At 40.9% G+C, this 19,631-nt stretch overlaps 1 protein-coding gene across 4 annotated transcripts in view; it reads left to right on the top strand.

Moving 5' to 3' along the window:
* Positions 1-528: 528 nt before the first annotated feature.
* KPNA3 (karyopherin subunit alpha 3) overlaps positions 529-19,631 on the top strand; it is a 101,567-nt gene continuing 82,464 nt past the window's right edge. Inside the window, exons 1-2 of one of the 4 annotated variants that reach the window (XM_081045922.1) lie at positions 1,092-1,214; positions 1,556-1,633. Coding sequence is in view for 2 of the 4 variants with exons in the window: in XM_081045920.1 (XP_080902046.1) it covers positions 869-937 (69 nt within the window). In the remaining 2 variants the exon portion in view is untranslated. Of the gene's footprint in view, positions 938-1,086; positions 1,228-1,555; positions 1,634-19,631 lie in introns of those variants that run through there. The other 3 variants (XM_081045920.1, XM_081045923.1, XM_081045921.1) reach the window with 3 other exon arrangements.

The raw sequence follows: 19,631 nt of genomic DNA, 5'->3' as shown, positions 1-19,631 counted from the left end.
GACGCGAGGGATTCAGCAATAAACCAGCCAATGTCCCTGCCTCATTGAACTTAATTCCCGTGCGGTATGCCAGGTAACACACACATAAAAACATGTATACATACATGTGTACATGTCAGGTGGAAATAAAAGCTATTTATAAAACCAAAGCAGGGCAAGAGAACAGCCATTGAGGGTGGATGCTATTTCAGGAGCCTCCAAAGAAGCCCCGCCCCCTCCCTCCCAATAGGGCACACGATGCCATCTCCGGGGAAGCTCCTCCCACTTCCCCGCCCAGAGGTGGCCTTTGGGGCGGAGCTTTGCGCCCGAGCTCTCGGGGCGCGCCGCGCGGAAAGCCGCGCGCTTAGGATTCCCGGCCTTCAGGTTCTGTTAAGGCCAGGAGCGTTAGACCGCCGGAGCCTGGCATGTTGGGAACTGTAGTTTGCGTCCACAGCTCGGGGTCTGGGGAGGGGCAGTAAAAGCCGCCAAGTCTGGCTCCATTGCTGGCACAACACTGGCAGCACAGAGGGGTTGTGGGGAGGCCTAGCTGTGGGGGGCGGGGGTCATCCAGATAACCCCTGGCACTTAGAGCAGGCGAGCGTCCAGGCCCGGGGGGACCCTGGGCACGTGACCCCAGCCAACCCGGGAGCGCGCGGTTCTTCAGCGCGGTTCCCGCCCCGCCCCGCCCCGCCCCGCCCCGCCCGGCAGTCGGCCAGCGCCTCCCCCGGCGCTGCTGCCACCTCGCGCTCGGAGGCGTCACGGAACGTGCTCTCCTCTCCCCCTCCCCCTCCCTTCCCCTCCCGCGCTCCCCCTCCTCCCCCTCCCGCACCGAGACTCGCCGCCGCCGCCGCAGCCGCAGGAGTAGCCGCCGCTGGAGCCGCGCGCAACCATGGCCGAGAACCCCGGCTTGGAGAACCACCGCATCAAGAGCTTTAAGAACAAGGGCCGCGATGTGGAAGTGAGTGTGCTTCCGCGGTCTGGGCCCGCCCGGCTCGCCCGCCTGGCCGCGCCGGCCCCGCGGTGGCGGGAAGGGGCGGGGGGCCGGCGCCGGGCTGGCTCTCGCCGGCTCGCGGTGGGTCGGAGTTGGCCGCCGCCTCCCCTCCGCGCGGCCCAGGGCTGGGCGGAGCGGGCGACGGATACGCGGGCCGGCGGTGGCCGCCCTCCGGAGCTGCCGGCGCGGGGACCGGGAAATGCCGGGGTTTTCGGCCCCGTCACGCGGGCGCGGCCTGCTGTCTGTGAGGAAGGGATGTGGAGCTGAGGCGGGGTCCGCGGGCTGGGGCCTCGCGGGCCGGGGAGGCTGCCGCCCGGGTGTGGGGATCGCGCCGCCGAAGGGGCGGCCGCGGCCAGCCCCGGTTGCCGGTGGAACCTCCCGCCGGCGCAGCCTCCCAGGTGCCTCCCGCGCTGCCGCACATGGAGCCTGTCTCTGCCGGTCTCCGCGCCTACTTTCTGCCAGCCGGGCCCAGGCGGGCGGTGGCGGCCCGCAGAGGGGGGTGGGGACCAGCCGGGTGACTGACTTGTTTGAGGGTGGTGGGTGGGGGAGGGTAGGATGCGCCAGGACCGTTTTCTTATATTCCAGTGCTGTCCTTTGGACCGGTCGTGCTGAGCTGTTCCAGCACACACTCCTGTTACTGCGGGCATTTGGAGCAAGCTGAAGGTGGACAATAGTTTACCGTCTATTGTGTTGAGGCTTTGGAAGCGACGTTGTTCCGACCTCCGCTCACCGGACCTGTTTTCTTAGCATTTCTTACTTGTAGTGGGGGGTGTGCACTGGATGGATAATTTCCTTGACATGTTTTTACTGAAATAAATTGGATTCATAGGTTCATACGGCCGGGTAAATATCTCTTGCTCCGAGCTGGTAGAATTTCCATGTGGTTGCAAAACTGTAAACATTAATGTGGTCACTCAGTTCGTTGCTACACAGCATGTTGCCATTGTCTCATTAAGGTGACATTAGCAGGTACTATTTGCAAACTCGGCTTATTGAGGCAGCGCTAGAGGTCTCTCTGCAGCCACTAAAAGCAACGTAGTATAATGCACAAACTTCACTGGGACTCTGACCTCTGAATTTGTTAAGGGAAAAGTGGTGTTAAGTCCACAAGCTCCTTTTCGAAGACCAGGTGACATGGTTTGCAGTTTTGTAGTTCTTGTTAAAGGGACAGTGTGAATAAGAAGTGTGCATTTTATCCTCTTAAAGAGAGGTGTTGGGGAAAATTTACCATTCAGCGTTCTGTTTTGTAGGAAAAACCAAAAAAACTCAGGCCATTTTTCCAGAGCTACACAATTAAATACTAAATGGGAAAAACCTAAGGAAATACTGTGGAATTCCCACTTGAATGAGACAACTAGAGCTCATCTGTCTTTCTTCTGGTCCTGATTAAGTGTTGTGTTTTGTGTGTGTGTGTGAAAAATACTTTTAAGCCAAAGTGAAATTTAGGAATAGCAACAAGAAATTTTGGAACTGCCTCGTTATTACTCCTCGTGATGATAGCAGTTAATTTTGAACTTTTGCTATCAGTAATTGTTCTTGAAGCTTTCCCCTATTATAAAGCAAAACTTACGTAGTCTGACAAATACCCATATTGTTTGTACAAAAGAACTAGTAACATTCTTCCCTCTCTTGGATATTGGTACAGGTTTTTGTCTTATTATTTGCCTCTATTGTGTTCTGGAATCTCAGTGATACCTAGTAAGGACTCTTGCACGTAATAGGTATGTAATAAATATTTGCTCATGACCAGAATGTAACCAATGACTTCTACGGGCATGGTTGCTAAGCCTTTCAGCCTGAAAATGTTGGTCACAACATTACATTTCCCAGCATATATTAGAGTAACTAAGGCATGAAATAGCAGACATTCAAATGGTAGTTCTACGTGATAGACACTACTGAGAGCTTCATGGTACCTCATTTAATCCTTATAACAATTCTGTGAGCTAGGTATAGCATTATACGCACTTTACAGGAGGAAAGTACTTTAGATGAGGAAACTCAAGCATGCCTGTGTAGCCTGCGCAAGGTCACAGAGTGGGTATGAGCATTCATTCACTAATTGTCTGCTGGGTATCTAATAAAGTCAGGTCTTGGGGATACAAAAGGGAATAAAATTCAGTCTGTACCTCAAGGAGATTATAGTTCAGTAAGAGTGATAGAAAAGTAAACTGATAATTACAATACAGTACATCACTAAGTATATTCTGAGAAGGCGTAAGAAGATCCTAACTTGGGGTTGAGCAGTCAAGGGAGAAGTTCTGGTTGATTCCTAGTGGATGAATGGGAGTGAGTAGATCCTGAAGGATGAAAGAAAGTTGGCCAGGGAAAGGGAGAGGGCGAGGAAGAGGCTTTCCAGACTAGAGGGAGCAATAATTGAGGAGTACAGAACGCAGTAGGACTGCTGATAGAGAAGGGAGTGCTAGAGATGTGACTAAAGGGGGAACCGGGGTTGAAGCTGATCAAGTTCCTTTACTGTGGATTTAGGTATAGCTAAGGCTAGGTACCATACCTAATTTAGTCTTACCCATTAGAAACTACACTACATTAGAAACTTACACTGCAGTGTAGCTCTGTGACTAAGTAGTTCTGATTATTAGGCTGTTTCCAAACAGTGAGGTATACTTTGATGAGGTATCGTTTTTTACCTTTCACATATAGGATAGACAAAGGTTGCTATGTGCTACTTACATATAGTAAAATAACATATTTTCCAAAAGAAAATAATTATAGAGTTAAGTTGGAGAATTGTGAGTGGGGAGAGGGTTGAGAAAGTAATTTCATATTCAGTCGGGAATGGCTTCATAGAAGAGAGGTTGGTGAATTTTACAGGAAATATGTACCAAACTTGAACTGCACATGAGAGATTAGTGAATAAAGATGCAGGTGAAAAAGAAGAGAGATGAGATTAGGGAGTGAAGAGATGAGACTTCTGATGGCCCGTGGTGGTCTGAGAATGACTGTAGCAAAGAGTTGCTTGGAAACTTCTTGATAGGGAGAACTGTAGGAATTTATGTCAGAGGAGAGTTAGAAGGTGTAACATGATTAGAGCAATGGAAAAAGGTAGTGGCGGTAATATGTAGAATTAATTCTGGAGGCATTGGAGCTGTTATCCTGTATGCAATGAATTTTCCAAAAAATTGAGACTGGGGATAGTCATGGTCATAACATGGAATGAGGATTTGCATCTCCTTCTTCCTTTCTCGTCCTCTTCTGTGTAAAGCTCACAGGAGACAAAGGGGATAAAGGCTGTGCTGAGGGTGACAGATAGAGGTAGGGGAGGGAGTCATTAGCACTGATAGCAGTTTGGAGCTTGGGGAGGAGAAATGGATTTTGTAGCTAAAACTAGGAGACACATCGTGAAAATAATTACTTTTATTTTCATGTAAGGCATTGGTTCCTTAAGCTTTTTTCCTTTGAAAAAATATTTAAAACTTCAAATTATTTAGAGAAAAGTACACAAAACAGAAATGTTCCATTTAATGAATACTTACAACTCAAACATTCCGCTAACTGCCATCCAGGTCAGCTTTTCTTTTTCTTGCACCTGTATACCTCAAGGATGTGACATTTTCATCAGTAACAGTAGCTATAATTATTATTTTAAAAATCTTAACACTTAGTGAGTGTTTACAATGTACCTCAAGTGCTTTATATGTATTACTTATTCAGTCCTCACAACAATCTTATGAAGTATGTACTATTATTATCCGCGTGTGCTGCTGAGGAAACTTGAGGCCTACAATTCTTAAGTAACTGGCTCTAAGTCACAGGGGAGTTAAGTGTCAGAGCCTAGACTTACAGTGAAGGAGCATGACACTAAAGCCAGAACTGCTGCTCCCTGTGCTGTACTGTCTCCACCGAGTGGAGCCTAAGACGACCGGTATGAAGCACATCTGCAAGTTAATTGATGTGGAAAATATTTAAGAAATCTTAACTACATCACAGAAAGCCCTGTTTTGGTATTTTAAAACCTTGCTTATAAAAATTTTTGACATCCTCTTTGTCATTTGATTTATTTCCTTTTTCCTTTTTAGCCTTATAAACTTTCCTTATTAGTAAGGAGATCCAGATAGTTGGTTTCAATGAAAAATCATAACCCATATTCTTGGGCTTAACGCTTAAACTTTATGCTTTAGTCTCTAATCATAGGTATTTTTATATATTTTCTCATTTGCAAATTCAGCTAGCACTACCAAACTTTCTTCTCTCTGGAACCTCTGTTGGTAAGTGGTACTATCAAATGGTTCGAGCTTAAAACTCTGTCCTTGACTCCCTTCTTTTCCCCTTCACTTCTCTGTATTAGGCATCTGAAGAGCCATCATATTTTTATCTCTGTCACCAACCTGACTACCACTGCCCTAGTGTAGACCCCTGTCATTGTCACCCATGTAAGCGTGATACTGTGTCCGGTTTTCCTATCTGGTCTCGTCCTACCCCAGTGTATCTCATGGATTGATCTTCCTGAAATCTTTTCGTGTAACATTCTTGGTAAGATCATTCCCATTGCCTTCAGGATAAAATTAAAAGTTCTTAGCATGCCACACGTAATTCCACAAAAGGCCCTACCTTTTCTGTCTCACCAACCACCCTTCCTTACATCTCCTTTGTGCCAGCCATGATAAAGTACTTGAGATGGTGAAGTAACCAACACGGTTTCCCCTCCATGATGGTACATGCTGTTCTCCTATATACTTTCTTTTGCTATCGGTTTAGTGGGGCTCACTCTGGCAAACCCTTTCTCAATTCAGAGTCCTTTGTATATCTCTGGAACACCAAGATTGCAATTCTGCCACATGATGTCATTCAAAAACACCCTTCAGAAGTTCTCCATGGGGCCTTTCTTGGTTGACTAATAACATACTTAGTACTATCAGTTCCTTTTCTTTTCCTTCTGTATTTATTGCTATCCTAAGTAAATTTCCCTTTGTCTTGGGATCAGTTGCTGTGACGTGCCACAAATTCTATGTGTGAATAGCTGTTGAAGTATGTTGGCTCTGTGAAGAAGCTCACTGAGGGTAGGGACGTTCGGTCATTTAGTGACCGATATATAAAATTGAATACTCTTTGAGAAGTGAGACTAGAGAATATACTTGAAAACACTACATTTGGGAGCGAAAGTACCATATTACTTCTTTTGGTGTTGACTCCAAGGCATTGATACTGTTGCCTAGCCCTCCTGTGACAGTCTCTCTTTGCTATAATGTTTTTCTGTAACGTGAACTAATTCATAATTAAATGGTAAAAAGGAATGATTTTAGTTAATGCAAAATTCATGTTCATGTTTGATTCTTACCAGCATATTAACTGTTTCGCACTCCCAAGTAACAGCACTTGAATGCAAACACAGTTGAAGGATTGAAACACAGTTGAACACAGCAAGCACAGCAGTGTGTGCATTGCCCATTCACCTGTATTCTGCCTCTTGGCCTCATTGAACTGCACGTTCTGTCGTAAAGGTGCTTATGGCTCCAACTGTCTTGATGTATTTTCCTCTTTCTTCCTGAAAATTTTCAGGAATCCATGTCGTATAGCAGATACACTGTAATGATCTTTTCTTGAATTCATTAACAGTATGTATAATCTTTCCGGGTCCTGCTAGCTCATTGATTACTCTTTTTCAGTTGGCTTTGCCAACTCTTTTTCCTATCCATTGAGTATGGGCGTATCTCGGGATTCTGTCCGTGCCTCATATAGACTGTTCTTGCCCACATCAGCAGCCCTCTTAGTTTTAACTGGTATTTCAGTGGAGTGGGGTGAGGGGTTTAAATCTGTTTTAATCATCTGCTAGAAATTAATCCCATGAGCATCACATCAAGTTTGTCAAGCTCAGAGTGTTTAAAGCTATGTTCTGCCTTTATTTTTTCTTTTTTCTGTGTATGGCATCATCATTTTAACTGTGACTTGAACTTGCAACTTGAGAGGCTTCTTGGACTTCTTCCTCATCTTCCACATTCAGTCAGATGCCAGTCATGTAGCTTAAATCTCTGCTGTCTCTGCCCTGCCTCTATTCCACTGCCTCCAGCCTACCTTGGGCCTTATTACTTATCATCACCTGGCAGTTTGAAAGTTGCCTCCAAAGTGGTGTTCTTCTTTCAATTTATGAGATTTTTTTTTCATTGAGCTTGATACCTGATTATATTTCTCCAGGGTAACCCCCACCCCCCACCTGCCCTGGCTCCTTTAAGCTCTAGCAACACTGAACTTCTTATATGCTTATACATAATCTGGAATCCTGCCCTCCTCTGCTTGCCAATGCTATTTCTATTCTCAGGGCTATCCTGCTGACTGGAATAGCCTTCCCTGCCTCTGGTTGCCTGGCTATCCCTCTTAAATACTCAACTCTGGGTTTAGATCTGAGAAATCTTTCTGAATCCCCTTCATCTTCCCAGGTTGAGTTAGGTGCCGTCTTCATTCTTGGAAGAACTTTGAGTATATTTTTCTCATTGTAGTTATAACACATTTTAATTACTTTTTATCTTTCTCCTACTAGTTTGTGAGCTTTTTGAGGGCAAAAACAATGTATCTCCATTGCTTACTTCTTGGTACAGTGGCTGGAATAAAGTAAGCACTAAAATATTTCTTGAATGAATACATCCTGCTGGGTACCACCAGCACAAAAATTTTTCTAAAGTGTATTTTTGAACTGACACTTTCAATCTTTTAATGCCTTTTCCTACTGTTCCCCAAATCAAGTCCAAACTTTTCATTGTGATAAAGTATTGGGAGATTAAGACACATGCATAGTGAAACAATTAAATTTTTCCTTTAATCATAAAAATATTCTACTATGTAGAAAAAGTAGAGAGAATAGTATATTAATCCCATATGCATATCATTTAGGTTTAATAAGTAATAATTTGCTGTATTTGCTTCTTTTGTTTATCTATGCATAGCAGACATAACATTTTACTCCTGAAGACTTAAGTCTACTTTTCTAAAAAATAAGAATGCATTATTGCATAAATACCACATCACTGTGACACAATAATTTCCTAATAACATCTAATCCAGTCTACATTTAAATTTCACCAGTTGTCCCTTAATTTTTTTAATTTTCTTTTTTTACGTTTGGTTTTAGAAGCATGATTAAACAAGATCAGATCACATTTGGTTGTGTTTCTTAAGTCTCCTTTAATTTAGAATAGGCTCCTCCAATCGTTTTTTTGTGTGTGTGGTAAAATATATAACATAACATTTATCATTTTAAGTGTATGGTTCTGTGGTATTAAGTACATTCACTTTATTGTATAACCGTTGTCACTGGCTATCTCCAGAACTTTTTCACCTTCCCCAACTGAAACTCTTGTCTCCATTAAACAACTGCATTCTTCCTAGCCCCTGGCAACTTACCTTCTATACTTTTTGTCTTTATGAATTTAAGTACTGTAGGAATCTCATATAAGTAGAATCATATAATATTTGTCCTTTGTGACTGGCTTATTTCTCTTACCATAATGCTTTCAAGGTTCATCCATGTTGTCATGTGTCAAAATTTTTTTCCTCTTTATGGCTTATTCCATTGTATGTATATACCACGTTTTGTTTATCCATTCATCCTTTGATGGATACTTGGATTGCTTCCACCTTTTGCTATTACCCCCTACCATTTTTTAAATGCTATTAATTTGTAGAAGAAATGAGGTTAGTTTTCTTATATCTAGTTGAACCATAAGAAATTGTCATTTTTGAGGTTCAAAACAGCCAAATATCTCATATGCTTCGACCTAATAGAATGTACTAATTACTGGCTTTGTCTGTTTCATTGTGATGTCTTAACTTGTTCCTCCTATTTTCTTACTATCCTCCAGATTTTCTGTAAACTAGATGTTAGTTTTAAGGGTTTTATTATCTTCAGTTTAAGCATTTTTTATTTAAAAAATAATACTTCAATTGGTGATGTTGTGTACTTCAAAGTATATCTCAATAATGGTGATAAGATTGATCAGAAAATTCAGATGATAAAGAATAGTTTCTCATAATGTCAGAAAGTAACCTGACTTCTTGGTATCCTATAAAGGAATTTGAAGATGCATCTAGAAAACGTAACTTCAAAGTCAATGGCATTTTTTTCCTTAATTGACACCATTCCGAAATTAACTTTTTATTTTCTAAGTGTAAAATTTGCCTAATTTTAAAGTCTTTTCCTTTACATTGAAGGTAAAGTCATATTAAAAATAAAAGGAGGATTTAGCTATACTTTGTGGCAGTTTTGCTATTAAGAAAAATTTTGTCACAGCCTTTGTTAAAAAATTTTAACAGCCTATTAACAGTTAAATATGGTAAAATAAATCATGACTATATTTACTTGGTCATTCTGAATGGTTGAATTTCCTGGGTTATAAATTTATTTGTTTATATACCAAATTTTATTTTGAAATGCCAGTGTTTCTGGAAACGTTCAGTACATTTCTCTGCCTTCTTAAATAGGGTACAGTTTAGAAAATAACTAAATTATTCTATTTAAGAAGAGAATCACCAGTATGCATATGGATATTGGTGTTTTCTTTTGTGTAAGTGATGCCTTCAGGGTCTTAGATTGTCATAATTCTGTCTTTAATTTCTGTGCTTGTGGAGTTTTTGCTTTTCTTTTTTTCTTTTTTTTTAAATTAAAGTTTATTGGGGTGACAATTGTTAGTAAAGTTACGTAGATTTCAGGTGCAGAATTCTGTATTACATCACCCATAAATCCCATTGTGTGTTCACCACCCAGAGTCAGTTCTCCTTCCATCACCATATATTTGATCCCTCTTACCCTCATCTATCACTCCCCCCCCCCTTACCCTCTGGTAACCACTAAACTATTGTCTGTGTCTATGAGTTTTTGTTTCTCATTTGTTTGTCTTGTTCTTTTGTCGTTTTTGGCTCACATACCGCATATCAGTGAAATCATAGGGTTCTCTCCTTTTTCTGTCTGACTTATTTCGCTTAGCATTATAATCTCAAGATCCATCCATGTTGTCACAAATGATCCTATTTCGTCTTTCTTACTGCCGAATAGTATTCCATTGTGTATATATACCACAACTTCTTTATCCGTTCATCTATCGAAGGACATTTTGGTTGTTTCCATGTCATGGACACCATAAATAAAGCTGCACTGAACATTGGAGCACACGTCTTTATGTATAAATGTTTTCAGATTTTTTTGGTAGATAATCCGGGCGAGGGATTGCTGGGTCGTGTGGTAATTCTATTCTTAAATTTTGAGGAATCTCCACACTGCCTTCCACAGTGGCTGCACCAATCTGCATTCCCACCAACAGTGTATGAGAGTTCCTTTTTCTCCACAGCCTCTCCAGCAGTTGTTATTATTTGTCTTGTTGATGATAGACATTCTAACTGGGGTGGGGTGATTCTCATTGTGGTTTTTATTTGCATTTCTCTGATGATTAGTGATGTTAAACATTTTTTCATATATCTACTTGCCATTTGTATTCCTCTTTGGAGAAATACCTCTTCAGGTCCTTTGCCCATTTTTCAATTGGGTTGTTTGCTTTTTGGTATTGAGTTGCATGAGTTCCTTGTATATTTTGGATATTAGCCCGTTATCGGAGGTACTATTTGCAAAAATCTTCTCCCATTCAGTTGGTTACCTCTTTATTTTGTTGATGGTTTCTTTTGCTGTGCAGAGCTTTTAAGTTTGACATAGTCCCATTCATTTATTTTAGCTTTTACTTCCCTTGTCTTTGGAGTCAAATTCATAAAATGCTCTTTGAACCCAAAGTCCATAAGTTTAGTACCTATGTTTTCTTCTATGCAGTTTGTTATTTCAGGTCTTATGTTTAGGTCTTTGATCCATTTTGAATTAATTTTGGTACATGGTGACAGATAGCAGTCTACTTTCATTCTTTTGCACATGGCTTTCCAGTTCTGCCAGCACCATTTATTGAAGAGGCTGTCTTTTCTCCGTTCTGTTTTTCGCTTCTTTGTCAAAAATTATCTGTCTGTATTTATGTGGTTTTAGTTCTTGGTTCTCAGTTCTATTCCATTGGTCTATGTGTCTGTTTTTCTGCCAGTACCATGCTGTTTTGATTATTGTTGCTCTGTAATACAAGCTAAAATCAGGGAGTGTGATACCTCCAGCATTGTTCTTTTTTCTTCTGGATCTTTTGCGGTTCCAAACAAATCTGATGATTTTTATGTTCTATTTCTTTAAAAAATGCCATTGGGATTTGGATGGGGATTGCGTTAAATCTGTATATTGTTTTGGGTAATATCGCCATTTTAACTATGTTGATTCTTCCAATCCATGAGCACGGAATGTCTTTCCATTTCTTTGTGTCTTCTTCAATTTCTTTTAAAAATGTCTTATAGTTTTCATCATATAGGACTTTCACATCCTTGGTTAAGTTTATTCGTAGGTATTTTATTCTTTTTTGCTGAAATTGCAAAAGGAATTTTTTTTTTTTTTATTTCTTTTCCTGAAATTTCATTGTTAGCATATAGGAATGCAATGGACTTTTGTACTTTGATTTTGTAGCCGGCAACTTACTGTATTTGTTGATTGTTTCTAATAGCTTTTCGGTAGAGTCTTTGGAGTTTTCCATATATAGCATCATGCCATCTGTAAAGAGTGACAATTTAACTTCTTCATTCCCAATTTGGATGTCTTTTATTTCTTTCTCTTGCCTGATTGCTCTGGCGAGGACTTCCAACACTAGGTTGAAAAGCAGAGGTGATAGGGGACAGCTAGGTTGAAAAGCAGAGGTGATAGGGGACAGCCCTGTCGTGTTCCTGAATGTAGAGCAAAGGGCTTCAGTTTTTCACCATAAATTATGAGATTTGCTGAGGTTTTGTCATATATGGTCTGTATTATGTTAAGGTATTTTCCTTCTATACCTATTTTATTAAGTGTTTTAATCATAAATGGATGTTGTATCTTGTCAAATGCTTTTTCCTCATCAATTAATATAATCATATGGTTTCTGTCCTTTGTTTTGTTTATGTGATGTATCACAGTGATGGATTTGCATATGTTGAACCATCTTTGTATCTCTGGGATGAACCCCACTTGGTCGTGATGAATAATAATCTTTTTAATGCATTGTTGTATTCGATTTGCTAGAATTTGTTTAGGATTTTTGCATCTGTATTCATCAGAAATATTGGTCTGTAGTTTTCTTTTTTAGTGTTGTCCTTACCAGGTTTTCGTATCAGGGTAATGTTGGCCTCATAAAATGAGTTAGGGAGTACTATCTTTTCTTCAATTTTTTGGAAGAATTTGGGCAGGATTGGTATTAGATCTTGTTTGAAGGTTTGGTAGAATTCACTGGTGAGGCCATCTGGTCCCGGACTTTTGCTTTTGGGAAGGTTTAGATGACTGATTCAATTTCTTTACTGGTGATTGGTCTGTTTAGATTCTCCAGTTCTTCATGGTTCAGCCTAGGAAGGCTATATGTTTCTAAGAACTTGTCCATTTCTTCTAGGTTATTGAATTTGGTGGCATATAGTCCTTCATAATATTCTTGGATGATCCTTTGTATTTCTGTGACATCCGTTATAACTTCCCCTTTTTCATTTGTGATTTTATTAGTGCCTTCTCTTTTTTTATCTTAGTGAGTGTAGCCACGGGTTTGTCAGTTTTGTTAGTCTTTTCAAAGAACCAGCTCTGTGTCACATTAATTTTTTCTATTATCTTTTTGTTCTCTATTTCATTTAGTTCTGCTCTGATTTTTATTATTTCCTTTCTTTTGCTGACCTTGGGTTTCATTTGTTTTTTTTTTCTAATTCTTTAAGGTGTAACATGAGGTTTTTTTATTTGGGATTTTTCTTGTTTCTTGAGATAGGCCTGTAATGATACAAATTTCCCTCTTAAAACTGCTTTCGCTGCATCCCAAAAATTTTGGTAGGATGTATTTTCATTGTCATTTGTTTCTATATATCTTTTGATCTCTTCTCTAATTTCTTCTTTGTCCCGGTCGTTCTTTAAAAGTATGTGGTTTAATTTCCATGTATTTGTGTTTATTCCTGCTTTCTTTTTGCAGTTGATATCCAATTTCAAAGCCTTATGATCAGACAATATGCTTGGTATGATTCCAGTCTTCTTAAATTTGCTGAGGCTAGTTTTATGTCCCAATATCTGGTCTATCCTTGAGAATATTCCATGTGTACTAGAAAAAAATGTATAGCCTGGTGTTTTATGATGAAGTGCTCTATAAATGTCACTTATGTCCATTTCATCTAATATGTCATTTAAGACTGCTGTTTCATTATTTATTTTCTGTTTGGATGACCTATTCATAGCTATCGATGTATTTAGGTCGCCATGTATAATTGTGGTTTGGTCAATTTCTTCCTTTAGTTCTGTTAGTAGTTGCTTGGTATATTTTGGTGCTCCCCGATTGGGGGCATAAATATTGATGACTGTTACATCTTCTTATTGTATAGCCTTCTTTACCATTATGAAATGTTTGTGTTTGTCTCTTGTTGCCTTTTTCACCTTGAAGTCTGTCTTATCTGCTATCAGTATGGATACACCTGATTTTCTCTAGATACCATTTGCTTGGAGTGTCAATTTCCATCCTTTTACTTTGAGTCTACGCTTGTCCGTGTAGCTGAGATGTGTCTCTTGGAGACAGCATATGGTTGGACTTAGTTTTTTGTTCCAATCTGCTATTCTGTCCCTTTTTATTGGTGAGTTCAGTCCATTTACATTTAGGGTGATTATTGATATGTGAGAATTTCCTATCATTCTGTCTTTAGTTTTCCAGTAAGACTGTGTCTCTATTGTTTCTTTGCCTTTTTGTTGTTGTCTGTTATTTCTGTATGGTGGTATTCTATGATGTTTCCCTCTGTTTCTTCTTTTATTACAGTATATATTTCAGTTCTGGATTTTTTTTGAGTGGTTACTCTTAAGTTTATGTAAAAGTTTGATATTTAAGAGTATTCCATTTTCTAAAGCATGCTGACTTTCTCCATTCCCATATTGTGGTTCAGGCCTTTACTCTCCCCCTTTTTATGTTTTGGTTGCCACATATTGTCCCTGTTGATGGTGGTAGAATAGCCTCCTTTAGTATTTCTTGTAGTGCAGGTCGTGTATTAGAAAATTTCCTCAGCTTCTGTATATCTGGAAAAGTCTTTATTCCTCCTTCATATCTGAAGGATATCTTTGCTAGGTATACCAATTCTTGGCTCATAATTTCTCTCTTTCAGTAGTTTGAATATTTGGTTCCACTCCATCCCGGCTTGTAGAGTTTCTGCTGAAAAATCTGACGGTAATCTAATGGGCTTTCCTTTGTAGGTTACCGTCTTCTTTTCCCCGGCTGCCTTGAGGATTGTTTCTTTGTCGTTGATTTTAGACAGCTTCCATACAATGTGCCTTAGAGAAGGCCTGTTGGGCTTGAGGTAATGAGGTGTTCTATTTGCTTCTTGGATTCGAGAATCCAGTTCTTTCCTCAAGTTTGGGACGTTTTCAGTGACTATTTGTTTGAATATGTTCTTTGTTCCCTTCTCTCTTTTTTCTCTTTCTTGTATGCCCATTATTCTTATATTGCTCTTTCTGATGGAGTGAGAAAGTTTTTGTAGAGTTGTTTCATTTCTTTTAAGTCTCAAGTCTTTTTCTTCTTCCATCTGTGTAATTTCCAGGTTTCTATCTTCGATGTCACTGATTCTTTCCTCCATTTGGTCAACTCGACTACCTAAGCTGGCTATTTCATTCTTCATTTCTTCTATTGAGTTCTTAATTTCCAGAAATTCTATTTGGTTCTTTTTTTAAATGTCAATCTCTTTGGTAAAATGTTCATGTTATTCTTTGATTGTGTTTCTGAGTTTTATTAAACTGCCTTTCTGTGTTTTCTTGCATCTCGTTGAGTTTTTTCAGAACTGCAATCTTGAATTCTCTGTCATTTAAGTCACATATTTCCATATCTTTAAGTTCATTTTCTGGAGACTGTTTACTTTCTTCTGGGTTTTCTTGTTGCCTTGGTTATTCATGGCACTTAATGATTTACTGTTTCCCTTCCTCGACATCTACAGGAGTGGGTTCTGCAACAGGTTGATAGGAAGATGTTTTTCTTTTGTTTTCCAGTACTTGTCAGTAGAATGTTTTATTTTCTCTCCGACTACAACCTTCTTCTCTGTCTCACACTGTAGTCTTATGTTTTTCTCCGTACTATTCCGGCTTCTCACACAATGGGGAGATTCCCTAGAAGGCGGGCTTTTCCTCTGTTAATAGTTCGCCTGGATTATAGGGCGCCATGTCCCTGTGGGGATGTGGAGAGCTTGTGAAGTTCCAAAGCTCTTCCTGTACCAGATTCAGAGCCCGTGTGTTTCAGCAGTTCCGTTTACCCCTCCAGGGATCCGCCCAGATAGGTGGGGCCAGGGGCGGGGTGAGTTGTGAGAGGTGGCCCAGAGCAATGGCAGCGACCACCATCACAGCCGGTCCTGCTTCCACAGCTCCCTCCCGTTTGCCAGAACTACTTGGGCTGCGGACCACAGTTCTCAAAAGTCCAAATATTCTGTTCTTTTGATCTGACACTGCTACTGTTCTGCTTCTAGCATTGAGCAGGTAGTGGCGGGACCAGCTTTGGGAGGGTAGGGAGGGGGCGGCTAGTCTCAGTGCCTAAGGCTTCTGTTCTCTGCTCGGCAGTGAGGGCTTAAACCACCGTTTTCGGCCTTCTTCCCTCAGTCTTTGCTCTGAGGTCTCTGCTGTGAACGTTAGTTTCAGCCATGTTATGTGCTGCCCCCTCAGCCCTGTGGGCCATAAGCGGAGCCCTAGCAGTCCGAGTTCTTCCCTCTCCCGCAGCTGCGGTAGTTCCGGATGCGTGAGCTCAGAGCACTGAGCTAGGTCTGTGTCCTGCGCCTGCGTGGTTCTGTCTCCGCACTTCTCCCTTCCCTTCTCCCCTGCTCGTGCAGTTTGCCCACCTTTAGGTGAATTCAGTAGTGGACCTCTTCGTCTTGCCTGTCTGCTGTGCAGGGAGTCCTTTGTGGAGTTATTGTTGTTCAATTTGTTGTAAATTCCAGGGGAGCTTTACAGAGGCTCACCTCACGCCGCCATTTTGATGACCTCATTCAGTTTTTGTTTTTCATAATTGTTTTGCTTGTCCTTCCATTGCTCTTAGTCTGTCAACTTTCTCTTTAGTACTGTCAGTATCTTTATGGGTAGTAGCTTCTCTGTTTTAATTTGATGCATCATATATCCTAGTAGCTTGGATAATAGATTGAGTAAACACTTATTTAGCACTTGCTATATGCCAGGCAGGCATTGTTAATGCCAAAGATTATAAATATGAGTAATATTTTTCTTCCTCTGGGGAAGTTGATTTTAATGAGAGAGACTGATATCTAAGCATATACATAGTATACAGCATGACTTCTATGATGGAGGTACATAATTTGCAAATTGTATGAGAGCTTGGAGAAAGAGAGTGACTATATCTGGGGAGGTTAAGGTTGCACATCACACTTGAGCTGGGTCTTCTAGGGGTGAATAGGAGTTTGCCAAGAACAGAAAGAAGTGGAATGTTATTAGCAGTAAATATGTCATGGAGTCTTAAAGGCATACCATATTCAAGCAACAGTTGATATGGTAACATTAGGTGTGATCAAAAAATGTCGTGAATACTGCTGTCAAGTGCCATCCAACAGAAAGGTGGTGTTAATTGTGTTTTTTGACCTTGATGGAATTGTACGAGTTGAGTTTGTACCCAGGAACAGTATGGTTAACTCTGATATCATAAGAGCTTATTAGACTATTGAAGAAATGATGTGAGTAGAAAACGGCCTGAACAATGGGCAGATGGTTTCCTCCTCATCATGGCAACACTCCATGTCACACATCGTTTCTGGTATACGGCAATTTCTGTCTAATAAAAACATTATGGTGTGTCGTCATTGACCTTATTCACCAGATCAGGCACCGTGGGGCTTCTGGCTCTTCCCCAAAGTCAAAAGGACCATGAAAGGTAAGTATTTTGAATTGATTCAGGACATCAAGGCAGCCATGTCAGGGCAACTAAAGACACTCACAAAAGAGGACTTCCAGAACTGCTTCAGAAAGAAAAATGGGATAAGTGTGTTTGAAGTGAGGGGGAGTATTTGGAGGGAGATTAATAGAAATGTGTCTTTTACTGTAATATTTTTTTTTCTTGTTCTTTAAGACCTAGCCAGACAATCAGCTCCAATGTGTCCCCTGGAGCAAAAAGTAATGTAAGACCCGGTTCAATATTATGTTAGATAAGACCCGGTCTTATAGTAAAATAAGAACAAATTTTATATTAATTTTTGCCCCAAAAGATGCACTAGAGATGACTGCCCTGCTAGGTCCTGTTTTTGGGGCAACACGGTAAGAGCTGCAGGCCTGGCTGCTGTGCAACAGGGTACAGTGGGTGGCATGTTGTCCTTGATGCGCTTGTACCGCGGACGGGAGCTGATATGCTGAGAAGAGGATACCTCACAGGTGGTATTCTTGCAGAGGACTCTGTAATAAATTATTTTTTATGTAAACATTCACCATATATTTTGATCATACCTCATATATATATATATATATATATATATATATATATATACACACATATATATTTAAGATTTTATTGGGGAAGGGGAACAGGACTTTATTGGGGAACAGTGTGTCTTGGAACAGTGTTCCAAGACTTTTTCCAAGTCAAGTTGTCCTTTAAATCTTAGTTGTGGAGGGCACAGCTCAGCTCCAGGTCCAGTTGCCGTTGTTAGTTGCAGGGGGTGCAGCCCACCATCCTTTGCGGGGGTTGAGGAGTCAAACCGGCAACCTTGTGGTAGAGAGCCGCGCTCCAACCGAGTCATCTGGCCACCCGGAAGCTGAGTGACAGCTCATTGACTTCATTCTAGTTGCGGAGGGCGCGGCTTGCTGGCCCATGTGGGAATCGAACCGGCAGCCCCATTGCCCAGAGCTCGCACTCTAACCAACTGAGCCACCCATCCACCCCTGATATACTGTTTTGAGATTTGCTTTTTTTCACTCAAAAGATCGTGAATTTTTCAGGTTGTTAAATAGTCTTCTGAAACATAATTTTTAAATGGCTACATATTATTATCTTGTATGAAAGTACCAGGATTAATTTAAGTCATATTCTTTTGATGATAGCTAATTAGGATTCATTAACCATCCATTCTCCCTTCTTTTGGAAGTATTCTGATTTGGCCTTTGGAAGCTGCTCTGTTGCTATTGGATATCACTTGGTGGGGTTTTTAATCTTAGTGCTCCTGCCTCTGGTTGATTAAGGTGCCTCACCCTTTCTGGATAACATAAATTAGGCCAATCAGATGTTGTCCCTGACATTATAATCTTGAGTGAGCTGATACTGGGACCTAAGTGATTTATCCTGGCAGAAAAGTACTATGAAGAAATCTTCCATTCATTCCTGACACCTAGATCTGTGGAGTTGCTTTCATCCTGATTTTTTAATGCATGTGATTGTTTAACTTTTCCTTTGATTCTTTGAATTGCTGTATATTCTTTCAGTAGATTCTCATGCTCTCCTCCTCCCCTTTGCTTCTTAAATTTGTCTGTTTTTATTGTTTGCAACAGAACTAAGGTGATTGACTGTCCTGGTTTGCCCAGGACTGATGAAGTTCTCAGGGCACACACAAGATTGTCAGTGTTCAAACCAGGAAAGTTCTGGCGAAATCTTAACCAGTTAATCACTCTATTCTAATTCAAACAGTTCAGGAGTAAAGGTAATGATTTTTGGGAATCAGATGATGTTCAGATGGCAATATCCAGTGTGCAGCTGAAAATACTGTGTACAGAACTACCTTAATTCAGGTATTTCAGCTCAGCAGTTATTTGAATTTTGAACAAAGTGTGAGGGATAGAACAGTGAAAATAATGATAACCAGTAATTGTTGAGCACTTGCTATGTGCAAGGCACTCTGCTTAGAAGAATAATCTTAAATAATCCTTACAAAATTGCCATTATACAGATGAAGAAAATGAGTTAAGTAATTCTCTTACTAAGAACATACAACTAGGAAGAGGCAGAACTGGCATTCAGTCCTAGATTTCCTACTTTAAAACCCTGTACTGTTAATAACCGTTCTCTTACTCTGCCTCAGGGTCCCTGCTCAAAGATTGTGTTGACTAGTATGGATATGATGTGAAAGCAAAGAAATACTCACAATAATGGAAGCATGTAGAGAGTACAGCGGGCACGTAGGGAAAGACTCAGCATGGGTTAGTCAGGGAAGGCTTCATGATTGAGCTTAAGCTGAACAAGGAAAATGTCTATGCATAACGCTTTGGTAGTAATTCTTGGGTGGGCCTGGAAGTAAGGGATAGCATAATATGTTTGGGGAACTAAAGTAATTCAGTATCAGGCGCACAGGTGGCTCTGTTGGTTAGAGTGCAAGCTTTAGAGTGTGAGCTCTGGGCAACAGGGCTGCCGGTTCAATTCCCACATGGGCCAGCGAGCTGCACCCTCCACAACTAGAATGAAGTCAGTGATCTTCAGCTGAGCTTCCAGGTGGCCAGATGGCTCAGTTGTTTGGAGCCCGGACTCTCAACCATAAGGTTGCCGGTTCGACTCCTGCCCACAAGGGATGGTTGGGCTGCGCCCCTGCAGCTACGATTGAAAGGACAACAACTTGACTTGGATGGAGCTGATGAGTCCTGGAAAAAACACACCGCTGTTCCCAATAATAAAAAAAAAAGTCCTGGAAATACACACTGTTCCCCAATAAA

Source organism: Rhinolophus hipposideros, assembly GCF_964194185.1.
Source record: "Rhinolophus hipposideros genome assembly, chromosome: 4".
NCBI classification, from domain to species: Eukaryota; Metazoa; Chordata; class Mammalia; order Chiroptera; family Rhinolophidae; genus Rhinolophus; species Rhinolophus hipposideros.
The sequence above is the reverse complement of the archived record's forward strand: the minus strand, read 5'-3'. Positions and strand labels throughout refer to the sequence as shown.